This window comes from Nuphar pumila, chromosome 12 (assembly GCF_984573655.1).
Source record: "Nuphar pumila chromosome 12, dmNupPumi1.hap1.1, whole genome shotgun sequence".
NCBI lineage: Eukaryota > Viridiplantae > Streptophyta > Magnoliopsida > Nymphaeales > Nymphaeaceae > Nuphar > Nuphar pumila.
In genome coordinates, this window is record NC_143260.1 from 6,298,456 (window position 1) to 6,324,317 (window position 25,862).

The window sequence follows — 25,862 nt, forward strand, 5'->3', positions numbered from 1 at the left end:
TCAACCTAAGAACCATTTGCATCCCGCTCATCAAGCTCAGCAGTACCATCTTGGTATTAACCTAAGAACAAATGCAACACCACAAAAAAACACAGAGGGTGTGGGGAATACATTTATCAATTTACACGCAGAAGCATGCTTAATGCAGAGGCTTGTTCCTCATGCACCAAGCTCATATGTAATCCTTTTTTATACATCCCATAGATTATTGATTTTTTTTTTACCTACCCTCCCCTATCCACAAAATTCAGCATTGAAAGGCTAAAATCTTATCACTTGTTAAAGCTGATCCTGGTGCAAAGATTTTTTGCTTTTTCAAAAACAATACAAAAGAATGCAATCCGCATTCTCATCCTATCCGGTGTTTTGTTTTTGTTTGAATAATTTTCAGAAAGCCACCCAAATTTTAGGTCATTACATTTAACCTGCTACTTTATGTCAATGCATTTCAAATAATTGGCTATATAAAATGATAATTTTTTGACAACTAATCTTTTGTCATCCTTTAGTTTTTTGTTAAACAAATCAACAATGAGGACACATATGAGTTACTCTTTTTTACTGCATTAAAGTTAAACTGACTGATTTTAGGACCAAGTGTGTCATTGAAATATCGCCTTTATAAATTATAACCTACAAAAGATAGGGCTAGATGTAATAACTGAAATAAGTTGAGTTTTTTTTTAATTACTCTTTTTTTTTAAAGGCAATTATGGAGCGCTTTTGACCAGTAAAAGGAAAGATTTCATTGGGAGCAAAAAGGCTTCTAGTTTGATGCACCGAAAAAGGAAAACTCAACACTGGATAACAAACTCTCTATGTCTCTCTCATATCAGGTCTAAGTGAAAGGAATGAATAATGAAGCAAGCGACGGAAAGTCAGTGGGTGAGTGAGAGGTGGGGTCTGACTTTCAAGAGATTCTAGGGTTTGGTTGGCACTGATTGACGCTTCAAATACAAAAAGTTGGTAAACCTTTATATTTATATGCAAAGGATATGATATCCTGGTCTCTTTATTGTGGGTGACTGAGTATCCTCTTAAAAGGCAAGGTGTGCGGGTCCGGATACATGCAGATCAGATGTGTCAGCCCCCACATAGCACTTACAGCCCGAGAGAGAGAGAGAGAGAGAGAGAGAGAGAGAGAGAGAGAGAGATTCAAACCATGATACAAAGCCCGTAGTTACCAGGAAACGATATGAATACGAGAAGCAACACATTAAGCGGAAGCCGGATATGGTTGTAAAGCATTTATGCAAGCACATAAAAAATGGAAAAGAAATAATAGAAAGCAATATGAAGCGTAGGCATAAGCAAATAAGAAATGACATAAACACAAACGCAAATAGATATAAAACCAACATCCAAGCCTGTTATAAAAGAATTATAATTTTTTAATATGAAAATTATAGGAAATGAAGCGGGTGAAAAGAAAAAGCTTAAGGAAAACATTAAGGAAACATAAGAGAAACTACTTGAGAATAAAAAAGGAAGCAGACTTCTCACTAAAGGGAATTGATTTTCTCATATTTCGGAAGCCGGTTTCCCAAAGCTTCCCCTCCTTTCGGGGAAGGGAAGAGTTTTCCGCTTCCGAAGCGACAGCTTCCAGAGAAATGAATTTCCCCAAGGAGCAAAATTTTTCTGGTAACTGTGGAACAACCAAGCACAAATCAAACTTAAAATGGGTCTCATTAGAATGCAGTAAGGAGAGAGCAACAAGTCAAAGAGCACATAATCTAAAAAGAGAGACTTCTTAGATTGTACGAATCTCCACTCATAAACACCATAGAATGCAGTAAGGAGAGAGCAACAAATCAAAGAGCACATAATCTAAAAAGAGAGAGTTCTTAGATTGTACGAGTCTCCACTGATAAGCACCAGTGCCAGTGGGAGCAAAACGTTTGAAGATTTATAAGCATTTTATATTCTGGATAAACATACGTTACAAATGAGGATCAGAATGGAAAAAGGTGGAGGGGATTTTAACACTCTTTCAGACCATGAGCATTGAGCAAGTACAAAAGGTACCTTCTGAACTGAAATTATACAACCTTCCCCCCTTCCTCCTCGTCCTCCCTCCCCCGAACACCCCCCCAGCCAAAAAAAAAAAACTCTTTCAAAAGTCACACATACTTCCCAATATCTTTTCCAACTTTCTCGCTTGATCTTTTCTCTTCGGCTTCTTTTCTTTTATGTTGCCTGCAAACAGGAATGATAACAAATGAGAAGGTTGGTAACAACCAAGTTGGCAACTATGTCACAAGGACAAGAATGTAACTTGTACGAGTTTGAGACAAAAATAAACATTTTTTTTTAAATTAGACGACAATTTTTTTTTTAATTGATAAAATGATACATTTTTGACATTTTACTATATAAAAATCCATTTATTAATAAAGATATTAAAGTAATATTAACACACTATTAAAATATTGTTGAAGATGTCATGACGTGTAATGGAAATGTCCACAAGCTATGTTGTGCCCCCTAAGAACCTGACCCTAAATGGTGTGTCCCTATCACATAGGTTGATGGGTGGCTGAAACTAGGGGTGCACACGAGCCGGACTCGAGGCGAGCTTAGGCTCAAGAAGCTCGGCTCATTCAGAAAAAGGCATGTTCAAGCTCGGCTCGAGTTAAGCTCAAGTCTGGCTAGCATCGGCTCAAGCCAAGTTGATTTTTTGAAAAAAAAAATGTTTTCAATGGCGGGATTCAAAACACCCACCTCTACAAACGTCTAACATACTAACCACTTGGATGAAACCTTTGATTTTGTTTTTTGTCCAAAAAAATTTATACATATCCTAAACTAGCCACTGTATGACTATCAACCGAGCCTAAGCGAATAAACCGAGCTCTAATGCTTTATCAAGCTTGGATCGTTTATATTTAACAAGCTTAAGCTTGTGTTCAAGCTCCGCTTGTTTATTTACTCGGACGAATCCGAGCCAAGCTTAAACGAGTCAAACCAGAACCCGAGCCGAGCTCGAGCTAGCTTGGCTCGTTGTGCAGCCCTAGCTGAAACTACTTTACCATATACACCGCGAGTATCCTCAATGGTAGCACAAAGTCTTGAACCCATGGATTAAAACCCAGTTCCTGGCTCAAACTTAAAATTAGTTAGTTCTCTTTTCACAAGAGAAAAAAGGGATGGTCGGCCTTGGCAAAAGCAAACCCTAGTTTCAAACACAGTATCTGCAAACAAAGCTGAATGATTGAAATGGTCAGATTAATGTGAAGGATTTCAGCTCGCATGGCTGGAAGCTGATCCACAATTTTCATACATAAAGGTTAAACGCTCAAGAATTACTGAATCAGACAATAAGCAAAGAAATGATAAAATTTAGAGAAAGATGCTTCCCATCCATGGTTATTATAATGGTTAGCTCTTTAGTATCTTGCATTAGACAATATACAAGATCTATGAGAATTCTACAAAACATGTTCAAAGGGAAAAAACAGTATTCTCTTGTGCTGAAGACTTTAAATAAATCGATGAAGTGAGAAAAACATTATAAAGTTTGATAATTAGTATAATGTTTTTGTCTCTCTGCCATTGGCTATAGTTAAGGTGCAGATTGCAAGAGGCTCAACTGTAGTCTCTGTTTTTGTACTAATGAAGATGCTTCTTCATTATGAGCTTCTGCATCAACACTCACATTCTCATCATTTGACGCTGAGACTTGTTCATTAAACAATGCAACTGTTCGCCTATCAAAAAAAAAACATTGAAACTGTTCACTACTTATTTCAGTTAAGCTTGGAGACTTGGTGTGGTGGACACTGCATAAATATCCCTTTGACTCACAGTCCTTGGTCAAGGAGGAATCCGTACCAACTATCAAACTGTGTGACCTTTAGCCCTTCAAGATATCAGGCATTCACTCAACAAATGTCACAAGTCATTTATAAGAACTTCAAAATACTAAATAAAAAAGCATGTCCCTCTGAATTCATTTGCATATCCAGCTTGGCCAAGACCTACTAGCAAACTTATTTATCCTAGATTGAGAAAGATGTGAATTTAGAATAGGCATTCAAAAACCCACAGTAACAAATAGTTGGGATGCTGTCAAGTAATGCAAACTCATGTGTATATTCCTCAAGAGTAGTTAATGGCATATGATTTATCAGAACTGTTGTACAAAAGGCTCCAGTCCACAAATCAGTTATCTAGTTTACTAGATGCATCATTGTCAAAGTTGGTTCCGAATGACAAAAAGAATGTGAAGCAAGAAGGTGTGCAGTAAGTGTAATGAAATACCAGAAGTACAAAGAAATGCCTCTTAGGCACTTACAAAATATACAAGTAGGAACACCACCAAGAACCACTTATGGGTCAAGATACAAACACAAGCACAATGCCACTAATGGGCAACATAAAGAGCATAAAAAATATATATTTGTATTCCAATGAGAGATTGAAACAAGTATAATACAAGAAGAGGATTACTTCACTTTATATAGAGAAGAGAGGCCACTTAGAGCCATTGGGAACCACCCCAACGGTTATAAATATAGCTGTTGGGGAGGTCCCAACGACTGTAATTATGTCCTTAGCAAGAAATAAGAAGACAAAAATAGAAAAACAAAAAAATAAGTAAAAATACTAAAGTGCCCCTAATGGGCACAGCCTATTACACAAAGAAAATGACAAAAATACCCCTAATGGGTTTACCTATTACAAGCATAAGAAAAATATATATACATATTTATATGTATATATATATGTGCATATACAATCATATTATACACCTATATCAACAACAACTACGCCTTCATCCCAAAACAATTGGGGCCGGCGATATGAACCAACAAAGAAAATCATTATGGGTCTTCCACATGAATCCTTCTCCTCCATTCATTTCTATCCAATGCCATGTCCTCGGTGAGGTTCAAAGCATTCATATCCTTTCTTATCACCTCCATCCATGTCTTCCTAGGCCTACCCCGACCTCTTTTAACTAATATATTTTCTCATTTCTCCATCCTTCTAACTGGAGCATCATTAGGCCTTCGTCGAATATGTCCAAACCACCGTAAACGATTCTCTCTCATCTTATGTACACCTATATATGTACAATTTAACAGTAGGGCAGGCAGTGAGCAGAAATGATTCATCATGCTGCCATCACACAGAGAGAGAGAAACTTTTGAATTGAAATAATTATCCCTATATTAAATTGTACAGGGACTCATGTTTCCAGAAAAGTTGTTGACACCACGGAAGATTCAATGGGAATTAACCTGTAGTGATATATATTAAGGTGCTGAATGCTAAACTAGAATGCTTCCATTAAGGTCCCAAAATTAATAGCCAACAAGTAAAAACATGAAGCCTAGTTTTCCAGTAACCAATGCCATTGTTGACTATGCTAGTGCGGCCAACAAGTACTGACTACTAATTGCATCCTGGAATGATATCAAGCTTATTTTATGAGTTGTCTAATTTAAGTAGAATTCTGGTAGGTTTGTAAGATGCATACAAAATAGAGAACTTACGCAAAAGCAGTATATCCAGAACCAGCATTTGCAGCAGACAGCAATGCCGCATGTGCACCAATTGTTGATATAGGATCCTGTCCACCAGCAGGCATGGGAATTTTCCTATCACCATCCACCTGAAAAACAGGAGACAACATGCATTGACCAAGCTGTCCTAGAACAACATGCTGAGCAAATAAAAACTTTGGGTGGTTTTCAAAACATAAAAACCTTGTCCCATTTTGACTTTTTGTTCTGCCTAGCATCCTTTTGCAATGCATCACCAGTGGTAGGAGCTGGATGCAATGAGGGCAAATTTACAGCAATAGCTGATGCACTTAGGATTGGTGCTGAAGGCAACAAGAAAGGAAATAATGAGCAATAGGAGCTTGAAGATAGATGTTGCCAACAACATGAAACAGAAGATCTCCAAATCCTCAAATATTAAAATGTATGAAATGGCACAATACAAGCTGAAGAGTTGCAATAGCCAACAATAAGCCACCAAAAGTATCCAAAGCACAAGATCCTAGTTATCATGGCATCCTTCCATCACCTGTCACTTGTGGCTTTGGTGTTGGAACCACTGGTGTAGGTAATATGCCACCTTGAGTAAAATCAATCTTCTGGTTCTTCTTTTTCTCTTGTTCTTTCCTTTCCATTTCACGTCTCATTTCAGCCTCTTTTCGACATAGAGAACATGGGAAAAGCCAATTTCAGATATGAGAGCTAACTGTCCCTACATCTCTCACAACACAAACAAAGCAATAACAAACATGGATTCTACAAAAATAAAGTTTACAGACATTCTCCAGTGGGCAGCTAGAGGAACCGTCAATGACCTATTTCGTCATAATAGTCGCTTTTGTCATACCCATAAGGGTCAAACACATCTTTGCTGAAGCAGGTACCAAGCGGATCTATTTCTTGGTACCTGACTGCATGCTGCAAAAAGTTGGGGTTCCTATAACCCTTTGAATTGCGCAATTCTTCATTGAAGCTTCTGCCACTGCTCATAAGACCAAGAAACTTAATGATTTTGGCCTGCAGAAAACCTTCATTTTACTTTGTCAGATGGTAACAAACACTGGATCGCCTTCAAAGATTGAAGTTAAGAAACTAAAAATTCAAGTGAAAATGCCACTCAAAGAACTTTGCTGAAACTCCAGCCTTCCTGGAAAGGATAACATTTACATCACAAAAAAAAGAAAGAGAATTGCAACCAAGCAATCAAATAGCACATATCCTGGCATAAATGGCATCCAATCTTACACTTACCTGCAGCTCTGCTGAGCACTTGGCTGTAGGTGGTGGAGGAAAAAATATTTTCAATGGATCAACAATCTCTTTTAATGCTTCTTCTTCTTCTTCAGGCCTTCCGGTGGCTTCAGTGTTTTCATCTGCTTCAGGTTCTCTGGCAGTACTGGAGTTCACATGCGAAACAACATCAGACTTCAGTTCTTCAGTTTGCGGGACCAGCTGTGCAGTTTCAGTCTTGCTTGGGGTCATGATCCTAAAAGACCCAGGAGGTGTCCTGTACTGGTATGCCTCTGCCAAACCATGAGGCAGAGAAAAAAAAGAAATCTCTTCTTTACAGGCCATAAAACATAAAATAAACAAAACAGAAATTAGTACTCTTAAGAGACGAGCTCATGTCAGAGGTGTCCCTTGATGAGAGTTATGTACAATACTGTATTACTAATTGTGTGCTGCCCCTTTCTTTGTGGATTTACTTGTATATTACATTCTTATTAGGGGTATTCTTATCCATGTAATATTATGTTAGAGCCAACGGTTTTTGTCTTGTAGTGTAGGATGAGGTGACGCCCCTCTATATGGTTGTATATCTCTTGTTTTCCAAGCTATTGAAGTATTTAGTTCTTCCCTCTCTTGTTGCTTCTTGTTCTCCCTAATTTCCATGGCTGCTTGAGTTCAGATATGGTACCAGAGCCATAACTGAAGAAGAGAAGAGGCATTTGATCGTCTCAGAGGGACTGTTGCTTCATGCTGGTTTCGGGATTCTCACCCGTGTTGATGTCATCAGAGGAAGAACGACCATATGGTCAGGTGATCTGTTCTTCGATCTGATTTGGGGGTTCACTAGGGTTTGATTTTAGAAGTCTTTGGAATCAAACCCTAGTCAATTTGGTGCAGTTCTGGATTTTATTGGATTTTTCTGTATATTTTCTGCTGTGAGAAGGAATCTGACCAGATTTCAGAAATCTTGAAAACCTGATCAGATTGATGGTAGTTTGAGGTGTTGATTGATTGTCTTGGTATTGTTTTGATGTTAGAAAGTTGTGGACACTAATCTTTTCAGTGTTGTAAGTAACGTACTGTGATAGGTATCGTTACTTTGGGGAAGATCAATACAATACAAACCTGTATCTCAATATGGGTGTGCATCGTACCTGTATTGGGTGTATCTTACCTGTATCGGGTGTATTGTATGATACACCCTACAACATACGATACCCTACAGCATACGATACACCCGGATACAATGTGTATCTTACTATACACAATTAGTGCAGTTTATGTTGCACTTAACTCATTTTTTTTTAAACATATAAGACTCCTTAGGGTGAGTTTGTGTTCACTCCTAAAGAACTTGAGATTGATTTTTTGCAAGAAGTCTTCATTTTTGTTTGAACTTAAAAAAAAATGGTTATGTAAAATTTTTAGGTATTGAAAAACACTTTGGAATTTTGTTATTTTTACGTAAACATGCACTATTATGAATCTTATGACCTGTTAGCTTAGTTTTGTTGTTTATTATTTCACAATTTACATTTTTCTTATAAGATATGCATGTCGTTCATAGCATATTATCTTGATTATTGAATGTCTGATGTCTTATGCAGCTAATAATTGCTTGATATGTGATATTATGGTTTTATTTATCATTGTTTCTTGTGTTATGAATTTTTTAGATTTTTCCTATTGTTTTGGAATTTTTGGAGGTTTTCTATTAAAAATATGATTTTTTTATTATGTGATACGATGCGATACTTATCTTATTTTGGGCCCGGCCGATACAGGTTACGATACGCTTTTATAATATTGAATCTTTTGGAAAGTTGGATGGTATTTTGGTGGTTATATCGATTCTTGCAAGTATGGCTTGCATGCGATAGTCATTTGCTTGTGAAATTGAGTTCAACATTGACATTGGGTACCGATATTTATGAAGTTTGATATTCATAACTGGTTTTGAGTGTGTATCAGTGACGTGTTTGGCCTTGCTGATCACTTATTTAGTGAATCTTGTTTGGAGATTACTCTTGGCTGCTAGTTGTGGTGATCTGATTAAGGGTCTTGACTATGTTTCAGTTCGTGAGATTGCACCCTTTTCACATTGTAGTCTCTTTTGTGTGTGGACAGTTTATACTGAACTTATCAGTTCATATTGGCTTGATCTTTTGGGTTGTATAGTTGTCTTCATTCAGCATATCTGGTGTTGTTTTGTGGTATTGGTGTTTTGTGTGCAACCTATATTATAGTTTGAGGGTTGTGTGAGGTATGGAGCAGTTGCCAATCGAGGAAGCGGGAGCAGAAAGCGATTCAGGAAGCATAAGCGGGAAGAGAGGCACTTCTAAAATTTTAAGAAGCGGAAAGCACGGGACGACTTAGAAGCGAACCGCGAATCATCACGGAAGAGAGAAGGGAATCAAACCGAAAACGGCCTAAGAAGCGAACCGAAAACGAAGAGGGAAACATATTCGAGTGGGAAGCGAAAAGGAATCAAGTTTTCCTGATATTGGGCAAAAAAAATTTGTTAAAGGCTCTAAGCCCTCCAAAAAAAGAAAATGCACTTCCTGATATTGGGAAATGAGTAAGAAGCGATCAGGGAAGCAAAATGGAAAGTGTCGCTCCCCTACTCATTTCGGAAGCGACGCGTTTCGGGGAAGTGCGTTTCGGGGAAGTGATATAGCATTTCCGGTAACCTTGGCATGGAGAAAGAAGGAATTCAGATTGTCCTAATGAAGTTGAATGGGACAAATTATGCACATTGGATTGATTTCATAACAATTATAATTGTTGGAAAGGGACTTGGTGGCTATTTGAATGGGACCAAAGTCACCTGACGTCGATTATGAGAAATTGTTGGAAGAATGGATAGTAGACAATGCACGAGTAAATGCTTGGATATTAGGTTCAGTGGAATAGAGGATAGTTGTGAACCTCTCAAATTTCAGAGTTTGGAACTTTGGATCTGGATATGTCTAAATCAGGGTCCACTTTTTTTCTTGCTTCTAGGAATCAATGTCACAATTTTCCTAGCAAGAAAAGATCTTGAGATAAATTAAATGCCGAAAATAAAAAAATTCATGCACTTCCAAAAGAGAGAAGATTTTTTTTTTACAATTTTACCTATAGGACATGTGAAAAATTTCTCCATTCCAAAAAGGCGGAGAAACGATGGTGAAAATTTTCATACCCATGCATCCCATACTTAATGTGATACAATATCCATATTTTCTAAGAAAACTTTCCCACTTCCACACGTGCTTAAAACATTTCTTTTCTGAAATCTGAGGAAAAATCAACAACTATAGAATATTAAAAATATAAAAGCATATATAAGAGCATATTATAAAAGTTTGTTAAAGTGGTTCTTATATGTCATGATATATGACATTTTGAAAATATAGTGATATGTACAAAGTTATAAGGGTATCTAAAAATATCGTGATAAAATCGCAATATTTTCACACTATTGGAAATATACATAATGTACTATGTCACATGGGTGCGGGTGCGGGTGCGGGTGCGGGGATGCGGCAGGGGCAAAAATGTATATATATATATATATATATATATATATATATATATATATATAAGGGGTCCAAGGTTCCCCCGGCACGGGTCCCACTCCGCGGTCGGCGGGGGTACAATTTTTTTTGCTGGTGTTTGTTTGAAGACGGTTGTTGTTACCCACGTTCTGCTTGTTGTGTACTTTGGCGCAACTGGACAAAATTGATGAACCTAAGGGATTGGCAATCTGATCGACCCAGCCTGCTGTGTTCTGTTGACTGTCATGATTCAATCATGTCTGAAACTCCCTAGTCTTTACGGAAAAAAATATAAGCAAAAGGTTTGATGTGGTTTTTTGGAGAGAGTTTTCACGAGGCCTACAACTCCACTGCCACGTCACTGCTTGGGGTTCTTCAAATTTCATTGCATATACAGTTTCACACAGATCTCTGTTTGGATGACAGCTAAAAGAAATTTATTGGATTTGACAGGCAGAAAAAGAGAGGTCTACACCAGGCTACGGCTAGAGCACCCATCTCGTTCATCTTTCTAGGTCTCGTCCCATTGCCTCCCATATTCCCCATCCCATCTTCAAAATTAATTAAAATAGAACCAAGGTGTGAGAAATTAGTAGAGGAGAAAAGTGAATACTTATAGCCACCAAGGCTACCACCATCATTATCATTTATTATGGAGAGAGAAAATCCTTGACGAAGAAAGATCCGGATGGTTGAAGGATAAATCCAAAAATTGGGTCTGGGTACAAAACCCCAAGGCTCTCTCATCAGAGAAAAGAGAAGAGAGGGTGAGACAGTGGGTGATGGGGTCGTGGCGCCGTGAGGTGCCTCCCATGGAGGAGACGGTGCAGGCGTTGATCGACACACTGGTGTCCCCTCTCCTCCCTAGGCGTTCCTCTTCCAGAACTCCTTCTGAATCCCTCCAGCAGTCCGTCGGGAAGCAGGTTCCATCTCTATCTCTCTCTGCTTCTTGATTTTTTCCCTCTTTCTTGCTTTCTGTTTGAAACCAAAAGTTGGTGCCTATGAAACGTTCATTTTTTGTGATTTTTCCTAGGGACAAACGCATCTTTTTTGGTGAACTTGTTTTTTTTTCTGGGTTCGCATTACGCCCCCCTCAGAACATTTTTTTTTAAATGGACACAAATGACCCTGGGTGCAGTCAAGGCACTCAGGGTCTGGTTGACCGCACCGGGTGCCTCACCCGCATCGCATCGCGTCGATGCGGGTGGCACCCGGTTTGCCAAGTCCCTGTGACATAGATGATGTAGCTTCAGACTAGAACTTATTCAAGTACAAGCTTAGCTAGACTCGACTTCTGGTACATGGGAGTTTGGATTGAGTCCAGTTTGTTTTGAAAACAAAAACAAACTAGGACCAAATCGGCTTTTTTCTTGACCCATTTCATATTTTCAGGTTGTTATACAAATGATACTTGCGCTTCTTATCGGGCTTGGGTTTAGGTTCGGAACACAAAACTGGATCCAGGTTAACAGGCCCCATATTGACTAAGGAAAGAAACCCACGTTAAGGGAAATGGATCGGCCAGACATTAACTGGAACTGAATCCATTACCACTTGCAATCCCAGTTGCAATTAATCGACCGGAGCTGCTGGGATGAGCCCAACGAGTTCTAAAAGGCTAGGTTTGCTTCTGCTGCCTTCTTAGACAAACACTAATCCTTGACTTGGACTACCTCCAGTCAACGGTTTTCGATGGACTAGGTAGTACTCAGCTAGTTAAATCTTGAGTCGATTGAGCCCTCTGCATGTTGAGCAATTAACTGCATTTGCTATTTTGTGGCTAATGAAGTCAATGTGAGGCTCCTTCGTTGACTGAATTCGAGATTGGCCAGGGTCATGAGCTAGGTCCAAGCAAGAAAATTGGGCTAGGCAATACCAACTTACGCAAGAATTGAAGGCTATGCACTAAGGAAACAATTCGGTTGAGGAGTTTTACTCTGGCATGCAAAGAGTTTGGGGCACACTTGCACTCATGGAAGACCAAACCAAATGTGAAAAGTATACAAAGTGTGCAAAGTGTGAGAAGTGTACCGCATGTTAGACTTGTATGGGACTACTTGATCAACATAAGGAGACAACCAGACTTATCGAGTTTCTTATGGCACTTAGACCTGAGATTGATGGTGTGAGGAGTGTCATATTGCATTGTTCTCTATTGCTCTAAATTACTCATGTTTTAGTTGGGTTGATTACAGAAGAGACCAAGTTAAAGTCTCTTGGGACCTATTCATCCAGCGATAATGTTATGGTGGTTCCTCAATAGTTTGTAGCAAAGGAGGTGGGAGAACTGGGAGTAGAGGTGACATGAGTTAACTTCAATGTCACCATTGTAAGAAATATGGCCGCATGAAGAATTCATGCCCGTTACTAAGGAAGAAAAGAGGTGGAACCCTTATAGTTGCATCAGATGGAGAGGGTGCTAAGCCCAATGATAGTCTTGCTGACAGTAGTACTCTGAGTGTTATCTCATTTTTAGAGAGGTTTGTAGATCACTCAAGTGATAGTCGGATTCAGTTGTTGGAGAAGATGCAATAACACATTCAGCAATTGCAGGTTCTTGCTCAATCAGTCGTAGTCTCTTCTTCAACTACTGTTTATTCATCTGGTACTGCCCTTGCAGGTATCTTAAGCTACTCCTTTGGTTGGTTAATAAACTGAGGGGCTTCTTGTCACATGATATTGCCCTTCTTGGGTCCTCTTTGTATATAAACAGGGGATGAATCCCCTTGTATTTTTAATGCTTGTTAAGCATTTTAGCAAAAAAGACATTATTTTTTTATTTTTGCTCTCTTGTTGTTGCCACTGTTGGCCTTTGTATTGTCCCTTAGTGGACTTGTGCATGCGTGCTTTGTGTTTATGATCTTGTAAGCCCTTAGAGGCTCTTGCTTTGTATTTCTGCATACTTCATTACAGATATAACCCCTCATTCATAATGTTAGAAATAGGGTTCTCTTACACCTTTCCTTTTTCCCGCTACAAATCGGGTCCAACTCCAAAAACAAAAGAAAGTTTTCCCTCATCTATTCCACTCCTGAATCTTGAATTTGATGCCTTTAGCATGATTTGGCTTCAACTGAGGTTTGCATTGATGAGAACATTGTAATGAAATAAGCGGAAGTAACCAAGAATGCTAAAGCATTCACTATGTCCCACACGGACAAGTGCAACAAGCACAAGAGAGAAAATCCACTAAGGGATATACAAAGGGCCTTATAAAAAGGCTACACACATGAAAAATAATATCACTATTATTGAAGAGGAGCTCTCAAGAGCAATACAACATACATGGGGGGTTCCCCCTATTTATAAGAAGAGGAGACCAAAGGGGCTCCCAATAGAGTCGTTGGGAGCCCCCAACGGTCACATATGTGACCGTTGGGGGCCCCAACGACTCCATTGTGGGGCCCCTTTTCGGTATCCAAAAAATACAAAAATAAAATTAAAAAGAAAAATAAAAAATAGTGAAATACGAGAAACAAAATAAGTACCCCTATGGGGTACTTTGTGAAATGACCATAATACCCCTATCGGGTATTATGGTATTATTACATATGTTTTAACACCCCCCCCCCCTCAAACTTTACGGGGGAATGACCGAAAGTTTGCCAAGGAGGAACAAGAAGCGAGGAGCAGGCAGGGCTTTGGTGAAGAAATCGGCAAGTTGATATTCTGAAGTGACATATGGCAGTGTTACTGTCCCACGAAGATATTCATCACGTACATAATGACAGTCCATTTCAATATGTTTCGTCCTCTCATGGAAAGTGTGGTTGCTGGCAATGTAGATAGCACTTTTGTTGTCGCAACAAAGCTTCGAAGCCCCGGTAATTTCGACTCCCATATCTTGAAGAAGACTTCGAAGCCACACCAGCTCCATTGTAGTGGTTGCCATAGCCCTGTATTCTGCTTCAGTAGAAGACAATGAGACTTTCTGCTGTTTCTTGCACCTCCAAGCAATTAGCGAATCTCCTAGGAACACACAAAAGCCAGTAGTTGAGATTCGATCATTTGGGTTTCCTCCCCAGTCAACATCAGTATAAGCTAGTAAATCTAAGGAAGAGATTGAGGATAGGAATAGCCCTTTAGTCAAAGTATTTTTAATATATCGAATGATCCGGAGCACAGCACTCATATGCACAGATGTAGGAGCATGCTGAAATTGGCTTGCAGAGTGCACAACATGAGCAATATCGGGCCTGGTGATAGTCAGATAGGTGAGGGAGCCTATGAGTTGCCTGTAGGGCGTAGGATCGTCCAGCAGAACTCCATCCTCCAGTCGTAGTTTAGCATTGATAACCTCGGGAGTCTCCACCTTTTTATCATCTGAAATCCCAGATTTGGAACATATGTCGGCAGCAAGCTTCATCTGTGACAGTATATACCCTCGAGGAGAGTATGCAACTTCTATACCAAGAAAGTACCTGAGAAAACCCAGATCAGACATATCAAAATTATGTTTTAACATATTTTTAACTTTAAGAATACCGCTTTCATCATTGCCAGTGATGATCATATCATCAACATAAAGCAGAAGGATGATGATACTATTACCTGCATTTTTAACAAAAAGAGCAGTGTCAGTATAACATGAGCGAAATCCCAATTGTAACATGATAGCACTAAATCTATCATACCAAGCCTTAGGGGCTTGTTTAAGACCATATAAGGCTTTTAATAACCGAAGGGTTTGACCTTGGTTAACACTGATTCCCGGCGGAGGGTCCATATATACTTCTTCATTCAACTGACCATTAAGAAAGACATTTTTAACATCTAATTGGAATATAGGCCATTTCTTAGATGATGCTACCGCAATTAAAGTTCTAACGCTTGTCATGCGAGCCACGGGAGCAAAAGTCTCCTCATAATCGATGCCATATTCTTGTGAGTATCCCTTAGCAACTAATCTAGCTTTATAGCGCTCTAGGGAACCATCACTTTTTGTTTTGACTTTGTAGACCCATCGACATCCTATAGCTTTCTTATTTGGAGGAAGGTGAACTATTTCCCAAGTTTTAGCTTTATTTAAAGCATCTAGTTCAACTTTCATTGCTTCAACCCAATGAGGTATACTTTTTGCTTGATTATAATGGGAGGGTTCATAGTAAGAATGCAAGGCTATTAGACAAGCTCTATATTTAGGTGAAAGAGTTTCATATGAGACAAACCTATTAGGTGGAATTGATTCTCTAGAAGAACGCCTAAGGGAGGTTTCTTCTAGGGGTTCATTAAGCCGCAAGAATTTTTCTAAAGCACTAATAGGTTGGGCTTCCTCACGCCGAGTGTATACTTGGAGATTGTCACCATTAGTTGGTGATACATCATCATCACGAGAATCATGAGTATTTTCTAAAATTTCCGGATGACTCAAAGAGTCATCATTTGAATCTTCTAAAAGATCATTGATAAACATATAATCAATTTCATTTGATTTTTCCAATATGTCAAATCCATTTTCATCTTCTAAAAAGGTTACATCTTTGGAGACAAATAACTTATTGTTTTTATGATCAAAGCATCTATAGCCTTTTTGATTTTCACCATATCCTAAAAATACACATTCTATTGCTTTAGGTGACAATTTATCTCTTTTATGTAAAAGAACAAAGCATTTACACCCAAAAATCCGAAGACGATTGTAGTCGGGTGTCATATTAAAAAGTTTTTCATAAGGAGAGATATTATTCAATTTTGAAGATGGCATCCTATTGATTAAATAGGTGGAGGTTAACACGGCTTCGGCCCAAAAATTTTTAGGAATATTTTTAGAAATGAGTAAGGATCTAGTGGTTTCCAAAATATGCCTATGTTTTCTTTCCGCTAGACCGTTTTGTTGAGGAGTTCTTGGGCAAGATTTTTGATGACAAATGCCATGTTGTTTTAGATATGCTTGAAAATCATTTGATAAGTACTCTCCACCCGAATCGGATCTAAGAATGGATATTTGACTTTGAAATTGATTTTGAATTTTTGCATGAAATTCTTTAAAGAAGTTAAAAACTTCCGATTTAAAGTTAAGAAAATAAATCCATACATATCTAGTATAATCATCAATAAAAGTAACATAATATGAATAACCACCTTTAGATAGAACCGGAGATGGCCCCCAAACATCGGAATGCACCAATTCAAAAGGTCTTGTTGTCACAAAGGATCTAATAGGAAAAGGAGTAGACTTCATTTTGCCAAAAATGCAATCTTTGCAATTGATATCTTTTTCTTTACAAAACTTGTGTCCAAAAGGAAAAAGATACATTTTAGAGTAACTTGGATGTCCAAGCCTTTTATGCCAAGTTTCAATATTTTTGTCTTGGACATAAGTACAAAATGAGGTATTTGGAAGTATTAAATTATCCATAAAATAAAGGTCTCCCTTCCTATGGCCTTGCCCAATCCGCTTCCCGGACCGGAGATCCTGCACAAAGCACCCTTGGGATGAGAAAGATATTTCACATCCATGGTCGGCTATTTGAGAAACGGAAAAGAGGTTAAGATTTAATTTTGGAACTATTCTAACTTTTGGAACAAGGAAATTTTGAACATTTTTAGAATCAAGAGTTCCAACACCACTTATTTTGAGAAAAGTTCCATCGGCCGTAGAGACACAAGACATTTTTGAATTGGTGTGCACATTGGTTAATGCATTTTCATGAGGGGTCATGTGAAAAGAAGCTCCGGAATCTAAAATCTAAGAGTACGTACCGGGAGGTGATGATGAGGCAATGGCGGCACCGGAGGTGGAAGAAGTGACCTTTAAAATTTGTTGAAGAGCCAAGGAGATTTGTCCAAGAGTATCTTTGAGATCCCCGTTCTTGCCGTCATCTTCTTTGGTGGTGGTTTCTTCAACGGAAGCCACCTTTGGCTTGAATGCTCCATTTAGCTTTGGGCAAACGGGTTTAATATGTCCCGGCTCATAACAATGGTGACATATAATCATTTTTCTTCCACCACTCCCTTGCTTACCAAAATGAGGTGGTTTGTATGTTTTAACATGATTGTCGGGTTTAGATACGGCAAGAACTTCCTCTATGCTTTTACCCATGTTATGCCTAGTCTCTTCTTGAGTAATCTCGGCAATAGCTTCTTCTAAGGGAGGAAACGTGGATCTATGGAGAAGTGAGGATCTCACTTGTTCAAATTCGGGACGAAGCCCAAATAAAAATTGAAACAATCTATCTTGTTCCATTTGTTTTTGTCTTAGAACCACATCCTCCATAGATACCCATTTAGGCTCTAAAAGAGCCAATTCATCCCACAAAGGATTTAGAGCACTATAGTAATCTTGTATGCTCATGTCTCCTTGTTTTGTGGTTCTTACTTTTTCTTGCAAGAAATAAGCTCTTGCAAGATCCTTTTGGGTAAACATACCCTTCATAAAAAACCAAGCTTCATTTGCCCGGCGGAATTTTGCAATATTTGCACATACCTTAAGTTCGACATTATTCATAAACCATGCTAGGATTTTTGCATGGTTGCTCTCCCAATCTTCCATTTGATGATTATAATCTTCAATGGCCTTGAGACGAGCATCGCCTTCAAGTGCTTTCTCTTGATCTCCTTCCATCTTTGTGAGCTTAAGTTGGGGTTCCGGAACGGTTCCCATTACATAACCCCAAAGCTTCTTGCCTTTGAGATTATTCTCCATTGCGGATGCCCACATCATGTAATTTTTTCCATTGAGTTTGAATGATAGATCGATCTTGACTTCCATTGCTACACAAGGAAGATGTGAGAAAGAAAGGAAGTAGAGAGAGACAAGATTTTACCTTTAGAAGATCTTATGGCTCTGATACCATGTAATGAAATAAGCGGAAGTAACCAAGAATGCTAAAGCATTCACTATGTCCCACACGGACAAGTGCAACAAGCACAAGAGAGAAAATCCACTAAGGGATATACAAAGGGCCTTATAAAAAGGCTACACACATGAAAAATAATATCACTATTATTGAAGAGGAGCTCTCAAGAGCAATACAACATACATGGGGGGTTCCCCCTATTTATAAGAAGAGGAGACCAAAGGGGCTCCCAATAGAGTCGTTGGGAGCCCCCAACGGTCACATATGTGACCGTTGGGGGCCCCAACGACTCCATTGTGGGGCCCCTTTTCGGTATCCAAAAAATACAAAAATAAAATTAAAAAGAAAAATAAAAAATAGTGAAATACGAGAAACAAAATAAGTACCCCTATGGGGTACTTTGTGAAATGACCATAATACCCCTATCGGGTATTATGGTATTATTACATATGTTTTAACAAACATGTCATTATAGATTATAAATATGGCTAACTTTATTGTTGGTGTCATGCTGCATGTGATATTTTTTATTTTATTATTGCACCTTTTTGGCACATGTGCTTCCACTCCATGATGATGTACTTTTATTTCAGTTTTCGCAATTTACTTCATTTTATTGGTTGCTTAGCAAGGAATATGAATAGGTCGGACATGGGTTGGATCTAGGCATTGTCATGAAATGGCACAAAAGCCGAGGCACAAGAAGTACTAAAAAATGACAACATAAATGAAGTTCAAATGCATTATTAAAATGAATTTGACTAGATACAATAAACCACACATAGCCATCAAGAAGAAACAAGATATAAATTTTTTTAAAATATTTTATTAATGAAAATATACAAAAAATATACAAGAACACCTTCCTACAACACTCATGCACACACACTCTACATCAATGTTGTGAATAGTATTGAGGCATAGCGAGGCATAAGCTTCACAAAAAATACTAAAAAATTGAATAATTGGATATTAAGTGAAAAATCTAAAGTAAATTATATAACGAATTCCAAGCAACGACTACAACACAATACTTTAACTGATCCAACAAAGAAGATGTGATTATTTAACCAAGGAACAAGAGACAATTAGTATAAATACAACATAAAAAAATAAATGTGTGAAGATCAGCAGAGGGAGGAGAAGGAAAAGAAGAACAGAAGAAGGAGAAGAAAAAGATCGGCAGAGGAAGGAGGAGGAGAAGAAGAACAGAAGAAGAAGAAGAAGAAGATTGACAGAGGAAGAAGGAGGAGGAGGAGAAGAAGAACAGAAGAAGAAGAAGATCGAAAGGAGGAGGAGGAGAAGAACAGAAGAAGAAGGAGAAGAAGAACATCAACAAAGGAAGAAGAAGGAGGAGGAGGAGGAGAACAAAAGAAGAAGGAGAAGAAGAAGAACATTAGTGGAGGAAGAGGAGGAGGAGGAGGAGGAGAACAAAAGAAGAAGGAGAAGAAGAAGATCAGTAAAGGAAAAAGGAGGAGGAGAATAGAAGACAAAGAAGAGACGAAGAATGAGAGAGACAAGGTACGTATCGAGTACTGACCTTCTTCCTCTGCCGACCTTCTTCCAGGCTTCTTCTTCCTTTGTCACATGATAGAGAGAGAGGGGGGACTGCCCTATCGGGCCTCCCACTTTTTCTTTTAAAAAGAACATTTAAGGCGTGTGCCTCATCCTCAAGGCACGCCTCGCCTTGAGGCATACGCCTCAAGGCTCATGAGGCGCATGCCTCATGTTGCCTTATGCAACATTGGTATGCCTCGAGGCAACAAAGGCCTTGCCTCGCCTCGAGGCACGCTTTTAACAACATTGCTCTACATACATACATCCTCTCTCACTAAGACACACACATACACACCCTTTATATAAGGGAGTGAGAGAGAGAAAAGGAGAGGAGTAGCTTAACGGCTAGTTGTTGAACCACCCTCCAACTAGCCGTTAGGCATAGTCCTAACAGCTAGCTTGGTCAAATCAGTTTGACCCAAAAAGGAAAAATTAAAATTAAAAAATCTATAAATATTAGTCATTAAATAATGACTAAAAATAAACATAAAAATACAAATTAAAAATACCCATTCTAACCCTACAAGTATACATTTAAGTATACTCAATCTAAGTATTAAATACCTAATAGTTATACCAAAGGTATACCTAGAAATAAAAAAGGATACAAAGAAAACACTGATAAGTATACCCAAGTATACCTCGGTAATTAAATCACAATATTACATTAATCTTAACAGGAATTACCAAATCCAACCCTATCAGATCTAGCCTAATCAAATTTGGGCTCTGATTTGAAGACAGATGGAGCAAGATAATAATGAATCTGAATCTGATTAGATAGTCGGACATATTTTATAGGTAATTGGGACGGATAATCCAGATTCACTTCTGTTTTGGATTCAAATGCAAATCTGCATATGGAGTCTGATTAATAATTAGATCATGTTTGCTTTACTGAATATGACTGATCAGATTCAGATTTGGTAAGACATCCATTGACATCCCTAATTTAACTTAACCGATTTTCAGTTTTAAAGTATGATCTTTCACACATCTTACTCTATGATTTCTCACTGTCTTAGATAATTTATCCAACTCTGTTGAGTAAAGGGTTCAACAACTCAACGCGGGACTAGGCGGACTAGTCGGTACCCCAAATAAAAAAATTAAAAACACACACAAAATATGTGAAGTTTACATTGTAAACAAACTGTTAAAATTAATAACAAACATGTATACAACATAAAATCAATCAACAATAAGCAATAGACAAAACATAACACATTGGCGTACACTCTAAAGCAATTATATTAAATAATCTGCTCAAAAAAATGAAGAATAAATAAACAATTGAATAAACAAATCATACAACTAACAATGTGAATGAACAATATACAAAAAATAAAATCATGTATACAAAAAAATTAACAGGAAGAGGAAAGTATAATTAACAAAATCATGTGATTAGTTCATTGTGCTGAAATACAGTATATAATATATATACATATATATAATATAACTGAAATACAGTATAATCAACAGGAAGAAGAAAAAAAAAGAAAGAGGAAGGAAAAACAGGAAGAAGAAGAAATATGAAAAGGGAAGTAAAGGGAAAAAAAGAAAGAGGAGCAAGAACAAGAGAAAGAGGAGCAAGAACAAGAGAAAGAGAGAGAGAGAGAGAGAGAGGAGGGCTTACCTCTTGGTCATCTTCTTCTTCTTCAAAAAATCCGAGAGAGAGAATGAGAGAGAGAGAGGAGGGTGTACCTCTTGGTCTTCTTCTTCTTGCAAAAAGTTGAGAGACCATGAGAACGAGAGAGAGAGAGAGAGGGCATACCTCTTCTTCTTCTTGCAAAAACATGAGAGAGAGAGAGAGAAGAGAGAGGGAGAGTGCGAAAAGGGAAAAGGGAAAAGGGGGGAAATTAGGTCCCCTTTTATATGGGTTGTTTGGTCAACCAAAAAAAAAGCGGGACCAATCTAGGCTTAAGCTTAGGCGGTCCCAGCCTAAGCAAGCTAGGCGCTAAAATAGGACCCCACTGCCCAAACTTAGTCGCCCAAGCGATGGGGCTGCACCTATGTCGCCTAGGTGCCCCCTTTGACAACCAAGTTAGCTACTATTTGAACCTTAGATCATTTGCTTCATCTATGCTTAACTGCAAGGCTTTTGAACATTGCCTTCTTTTTACCATAAAAATCCACCTCATTCTTCTCATTGCTTCTTTGTTGTCCAACACTCAACACTAGATAACAGTACGTCTTACCGCAAAACTAAAATGCACTTCAACCTGAACTCTGGTCCTAGTGATGTCTTTCTTCATCAAACCCAACATCTTGTATAAAAAAAACCAAAGAGCCCCATGAGGTCTTCTATCTTAATCACCATCAGCAACATCCATAATAAAAGTTTTTTAACGATGCAGTTTTCGAGGATACATGTTCTTATGGAAATCTCAAGAGGATATTTGAGATTATGAAAAAGGAGAAATTTTTTACAAGATCGCTTACAAAAAAGATCAATTTTTATCTTTAGATAACATAAAAAATAGTGGAAAACATATGAAAAAAGGAAACATAGTGAATTATGGAAATAATCACACAAAAATATTTTGACATGATAAAAATGATTGATAAATATTGAAATAGAACAATGGGATATTTCCAAGGATATTTTTTACTATGTTTATTGAATTAAAGTTCTGGATTTGACCACTATTTTTTCTCTTGATGATTGATGTCTCTAACTAAATTCCAAAATATAAAATTTTGTTCTTCCTCTATAAGTCCAGTGACTTTTTTGTATGTTTCCTTTCGAAACATGCACTCCAAGCAACAGTAGAAACAATATTAAAGATATCATACTGAGAAAGCATATCAGGAAAAGGTACATGTTTAACTATGCAAAAGAATGATCATTTTGTATTGTAAAAAGATGCTCCCTATGGTGAATGCAATGAAAATCAAAGCATGAGACCAATGTCCATGCATATTCAGGATCAACGCTACAGTCCAATTCATTCATAATAACAGTTAGCAAAAGATATATGTCATGCAATCAGAAAGTGGAATTCAGAAAAATAGATACAAAAAATGGAGTAAGGAAGCTGAAGAACATACCATTGGAAGCTTGAAGCTCAGCCCCGAACATAAAGCTACCCATACTTAATATCTCACCCTCCTGTGATTCAAAGGAACAAAGGTAAGCAATTAATGGAAACATCAACAACCAAAACAAACACTAATAAAGGAAACGTCAAACTTAAAAGAATTGCAACTTTCAGCAGAAAACAATAGCCAACAACAAATGCAAGCAAGTTTCCAAGTGCTCATAAAAGCAAAATGTTAAAACACATGGGAATGGAGTTCAAAGTGTTATCTAATGGGTCTTTCAACTCAAAACCTTTTAACCAAATGTTCATTTTAGTTTGGTAATTCAACTTTCAGTTGACAGACATACCAAGCAGTATTGCAAGTAGCCACTTTTACATATTTCTCATGTGGACAGAGGGCCCAACTACTATCCTGTCAACTATGTCACATGGGTGCTGGTGCGGAGATTCGACACTTCCAAAAAACCTGGGTGCGGGGGTGCGGCAGGGGCAAAACTGTAAATATATATATAAGGGGGGTCCGGGTTCCCCCCCCCCCCCCGCGCGGGTCCCATTTCATAGGGCAAATTTTTAAAAAAAAGGACCGAAATGACCCTAGGTGTGGTCAACGCACCCGCGTCGACGCGGGTGTGGCACCCTGCTAGCCGAATCCCTGTTACATAGCCTGTCAATGTAGAATTTAAGGCACTCCATGATGTAATGAGCTCTCAATCTAAGAGTGTTAAATTCAATATAATTCAATACCTTATGTTAGATAGTTCTGCCAGAGCTCCCAGAATCAGATTGGGAAAAGAGCTCTCATAGTCAGCTCGTACTAGAGTCACTCACTTGATCTCTTATAGCATGTCTTTTAAAACGTCCGACAAATTTTTATCCTATAAATCAATCTGTTGGTGCCATGAAAAACTCAACACTATAGTCTGACGTTCCTTCCCAGTGATTCTCTGTTGGCCAATAGGAACCTTTTAAGCAACAAAGTGGATGAAGCATGTTCTACACAAGGAATGGATCTAGCACCAAGCATGCCCATCAAATTTACAAAGGTGAAGCCTATTGATATAAACAGACACCATTTTCACCTATAGAGATCTACACTAGAAACCTTCCAACATTCAAATCAATACCATGCACCCAAAAGACCAAACCATATTATTTTCAAATCCATATGAAGCATGATCTAATTAAACCCTAATTGTCCAATTCAAACTTAGTGCTCACAGAACCATAACAACATAAATCAATACTTACATCATCAAGTAGATTTCAAATTCATATGAACCATATCAGACAAACCTAATTGTTCAGCTCTAATGCTGACCAACAGCGAAGACCACCAAGCGCGACTATCATTAACTAATCTACATACCATTGACATCTAAAACTCAAACATTTACACATAAGAATATCATAACGAAAAAGTCATAATCTGAACGCTAATTGTTCCAAGAAACCCAATCTAACCATCAACCTGTTCCACGAAATCCTAACTCTAATCAATTTCAATAACAACCCACAAGAAGATACTAATAGCAAACAAATTTCACAGAAGACAACAATAATCAAATTAAACCAAGGCCAGATTTGAGTTCTAGTGGTCCAAACGTCAAAACACATTGAACCGAAACTGCCAAAACCCTAATTCTCGTCAACCACAAGCATAATTTGCCATCACGATCTGAACCACCAAAAAACAAAAAAGAAAAAGAAAAAGAGGGCCTCAATCTTCTCCCGAAGCACACAAAAAAAGAAGGCAGGTAATTACCTCCGCCTCAGGCGACAACGCGCTCTCATCGTGAGCATAATCAACAATCGCCAAATCACCACCGTTGATCGACCTCCTAACATCTGAATCCTCAACAGCCGCCGCAGGCGGAGTTGGCATTGTCGTCAGCGGCGACTTCGAAGGGCTCCTGAGGGGCAACCCCACGCTCCGAGCGGAACCCGCATTCTCGGAAGTCCTTAGAACCGGGGATTTCATCGGCATGGCAACGTCATCATCAACATCCCGATCATCGCCATCGTTGTCGTAGTCGCCGCGATCTCCGTCATCCTTAGCACGATCGTCCCCAGCGGCATCGTCGACGACGACGCCGTCGTCGTTAGGCTCATCGCCTTCGTCGTCGTCGGGATCCATGTCCTCGTCGTTGTACATGGAGAGGAGGGCGATACCCTCGGCCTCCTTCTTCCGCTCCATCGTGGCCGAGGGAGGCGGTTAGGGTTTGTTCGGGGAGTTCCCCTCTCTACCAGAGCCCTCGGGAAGGAGACGCCCGACGCCAGGAGTTTCGAACAAAGGAGAGTGTTTGGATACGGAGGATTTTTTAGGGAGGCGATTAGGCGGAAGATTTGAACAGCCAAGGAATTGAGACGGGCCGGGTGAGAAAGAGGAGTCTTACGTCGGAAAACCGAAAACCGCATTTTCCCACACTTTCCTTTCGCGAGAAACCTTCCTGATACAGGAAAAAAAAACCAACGTTCAAATTATTTGATTCAACCGGTTAGTTTATCTAAGGGTTATCTACAAAAACATACTTCAAAAAGCTTTATAATTATTAATTCAGATTCACACTCAAAGAAATTGGTAATTCAAACCCATACCTGATGTATTTTGCAGTTAGACAATGGCATAATGTCGGGGTTTTTTTCTCAAGAACAAGAGAGAGAAAATGAGAGAAATTCCTTGGCCATTTTTTTTCTTAAATATGGGTACAATTTGATTTTTCTGATTTTTTAATGTTATTTTATGTTTTTAGATTTTTTACTTTGTAAAAAAATTAAACTATCTTTTTCCATTTTTGTAATTCAACTTTTTTGCCTTTTGTAAAAAAAGTGAGATTTATAAGAAAATTCAAAAATATACCACAGCTGGCCAGGGGGTGATTGTGAAGGTGTTAAGTTGAAGACCCTGGATCGAACCCCGCTGCACCCCCTTTAATAAGGGTTCCTCGTCATAAAAAAATATCATGACATTTTGGCTGCCGAAATTCACCAAAAAACACGGTTTGTGCATGCCGCCACCAAGCTGAAAAAACTTTGCAAACAATTAGGATCGGATGTAGCCAATGCTAGTTTCAACTAATCAAATGTTGGTTAAAGTGATTTGAATTCGAATTCATATTAGGATGTTGAAAAGTGCATACCATATCCGGGTTTTTTACATGTAATCAGATTCAGATATCCATCAAA

General features: G+C 38.5%; 1 protein-coding gene across 1 annotated transcript; it reads right to left on the reverse strand.

The window, feature by feature from the left end:
* Positions 1–1,897: 1,897 nt before the first annotated feature.
* Positions 1,898–24,962, reverse strand: LOC149819803 (uncharacterized). Its single transcript, XM_089983070.1, has 8 exons — positions 24,442–24,962; positions 22,687–22,747; positions 6,759–7,030; positions 6,323–6,524; positions 6,037–6,162; positions 5,712–5,830; positions 5,499–5,617; positions 1,898–2,196 (listed from the first exon to the last, which is right to left on the reverse strand). The coding sequence occupies exons 1-8, from the start codon at positions 24,871–24,873 to the stop codon at positions 2,121–2,123; spliced, it is 1,407 nt and encodes a 468-aa protein (XP_089839196.1). The 5' UTR covers positions 24,874–24,962; the 3' UTR covers positions 1,898–2,120.
* Positions 24,963–25,862: the final 900 nt, after the last annotated feature.

Bases quoted from the DNA above. Each gene is read 5' to 3' on its own strand.
- LOC149819803 (XM_089983070.1), bottom strand. From the start codon at position 24,873: ATGGAGCGGAAGAAGGAGGCCGAGGGTATCGCCCTCCTCTCCATGTAC. The intron at 6,525-6,758 runs GTAAGTGTAAGA...GGTTTTCTGCAG, and splicing joins AGTGCTCAGCAGAGCTGCAG to GCCAAAATCATTAAGTTTCT. The intron at 5,831-6,036 runs GTGATGGAAGGA...TGTTGCCTTCAG, and splicing joins ACCAAAGCCACAAGTGACAG to CACCAATCCTAAGTGCATCA.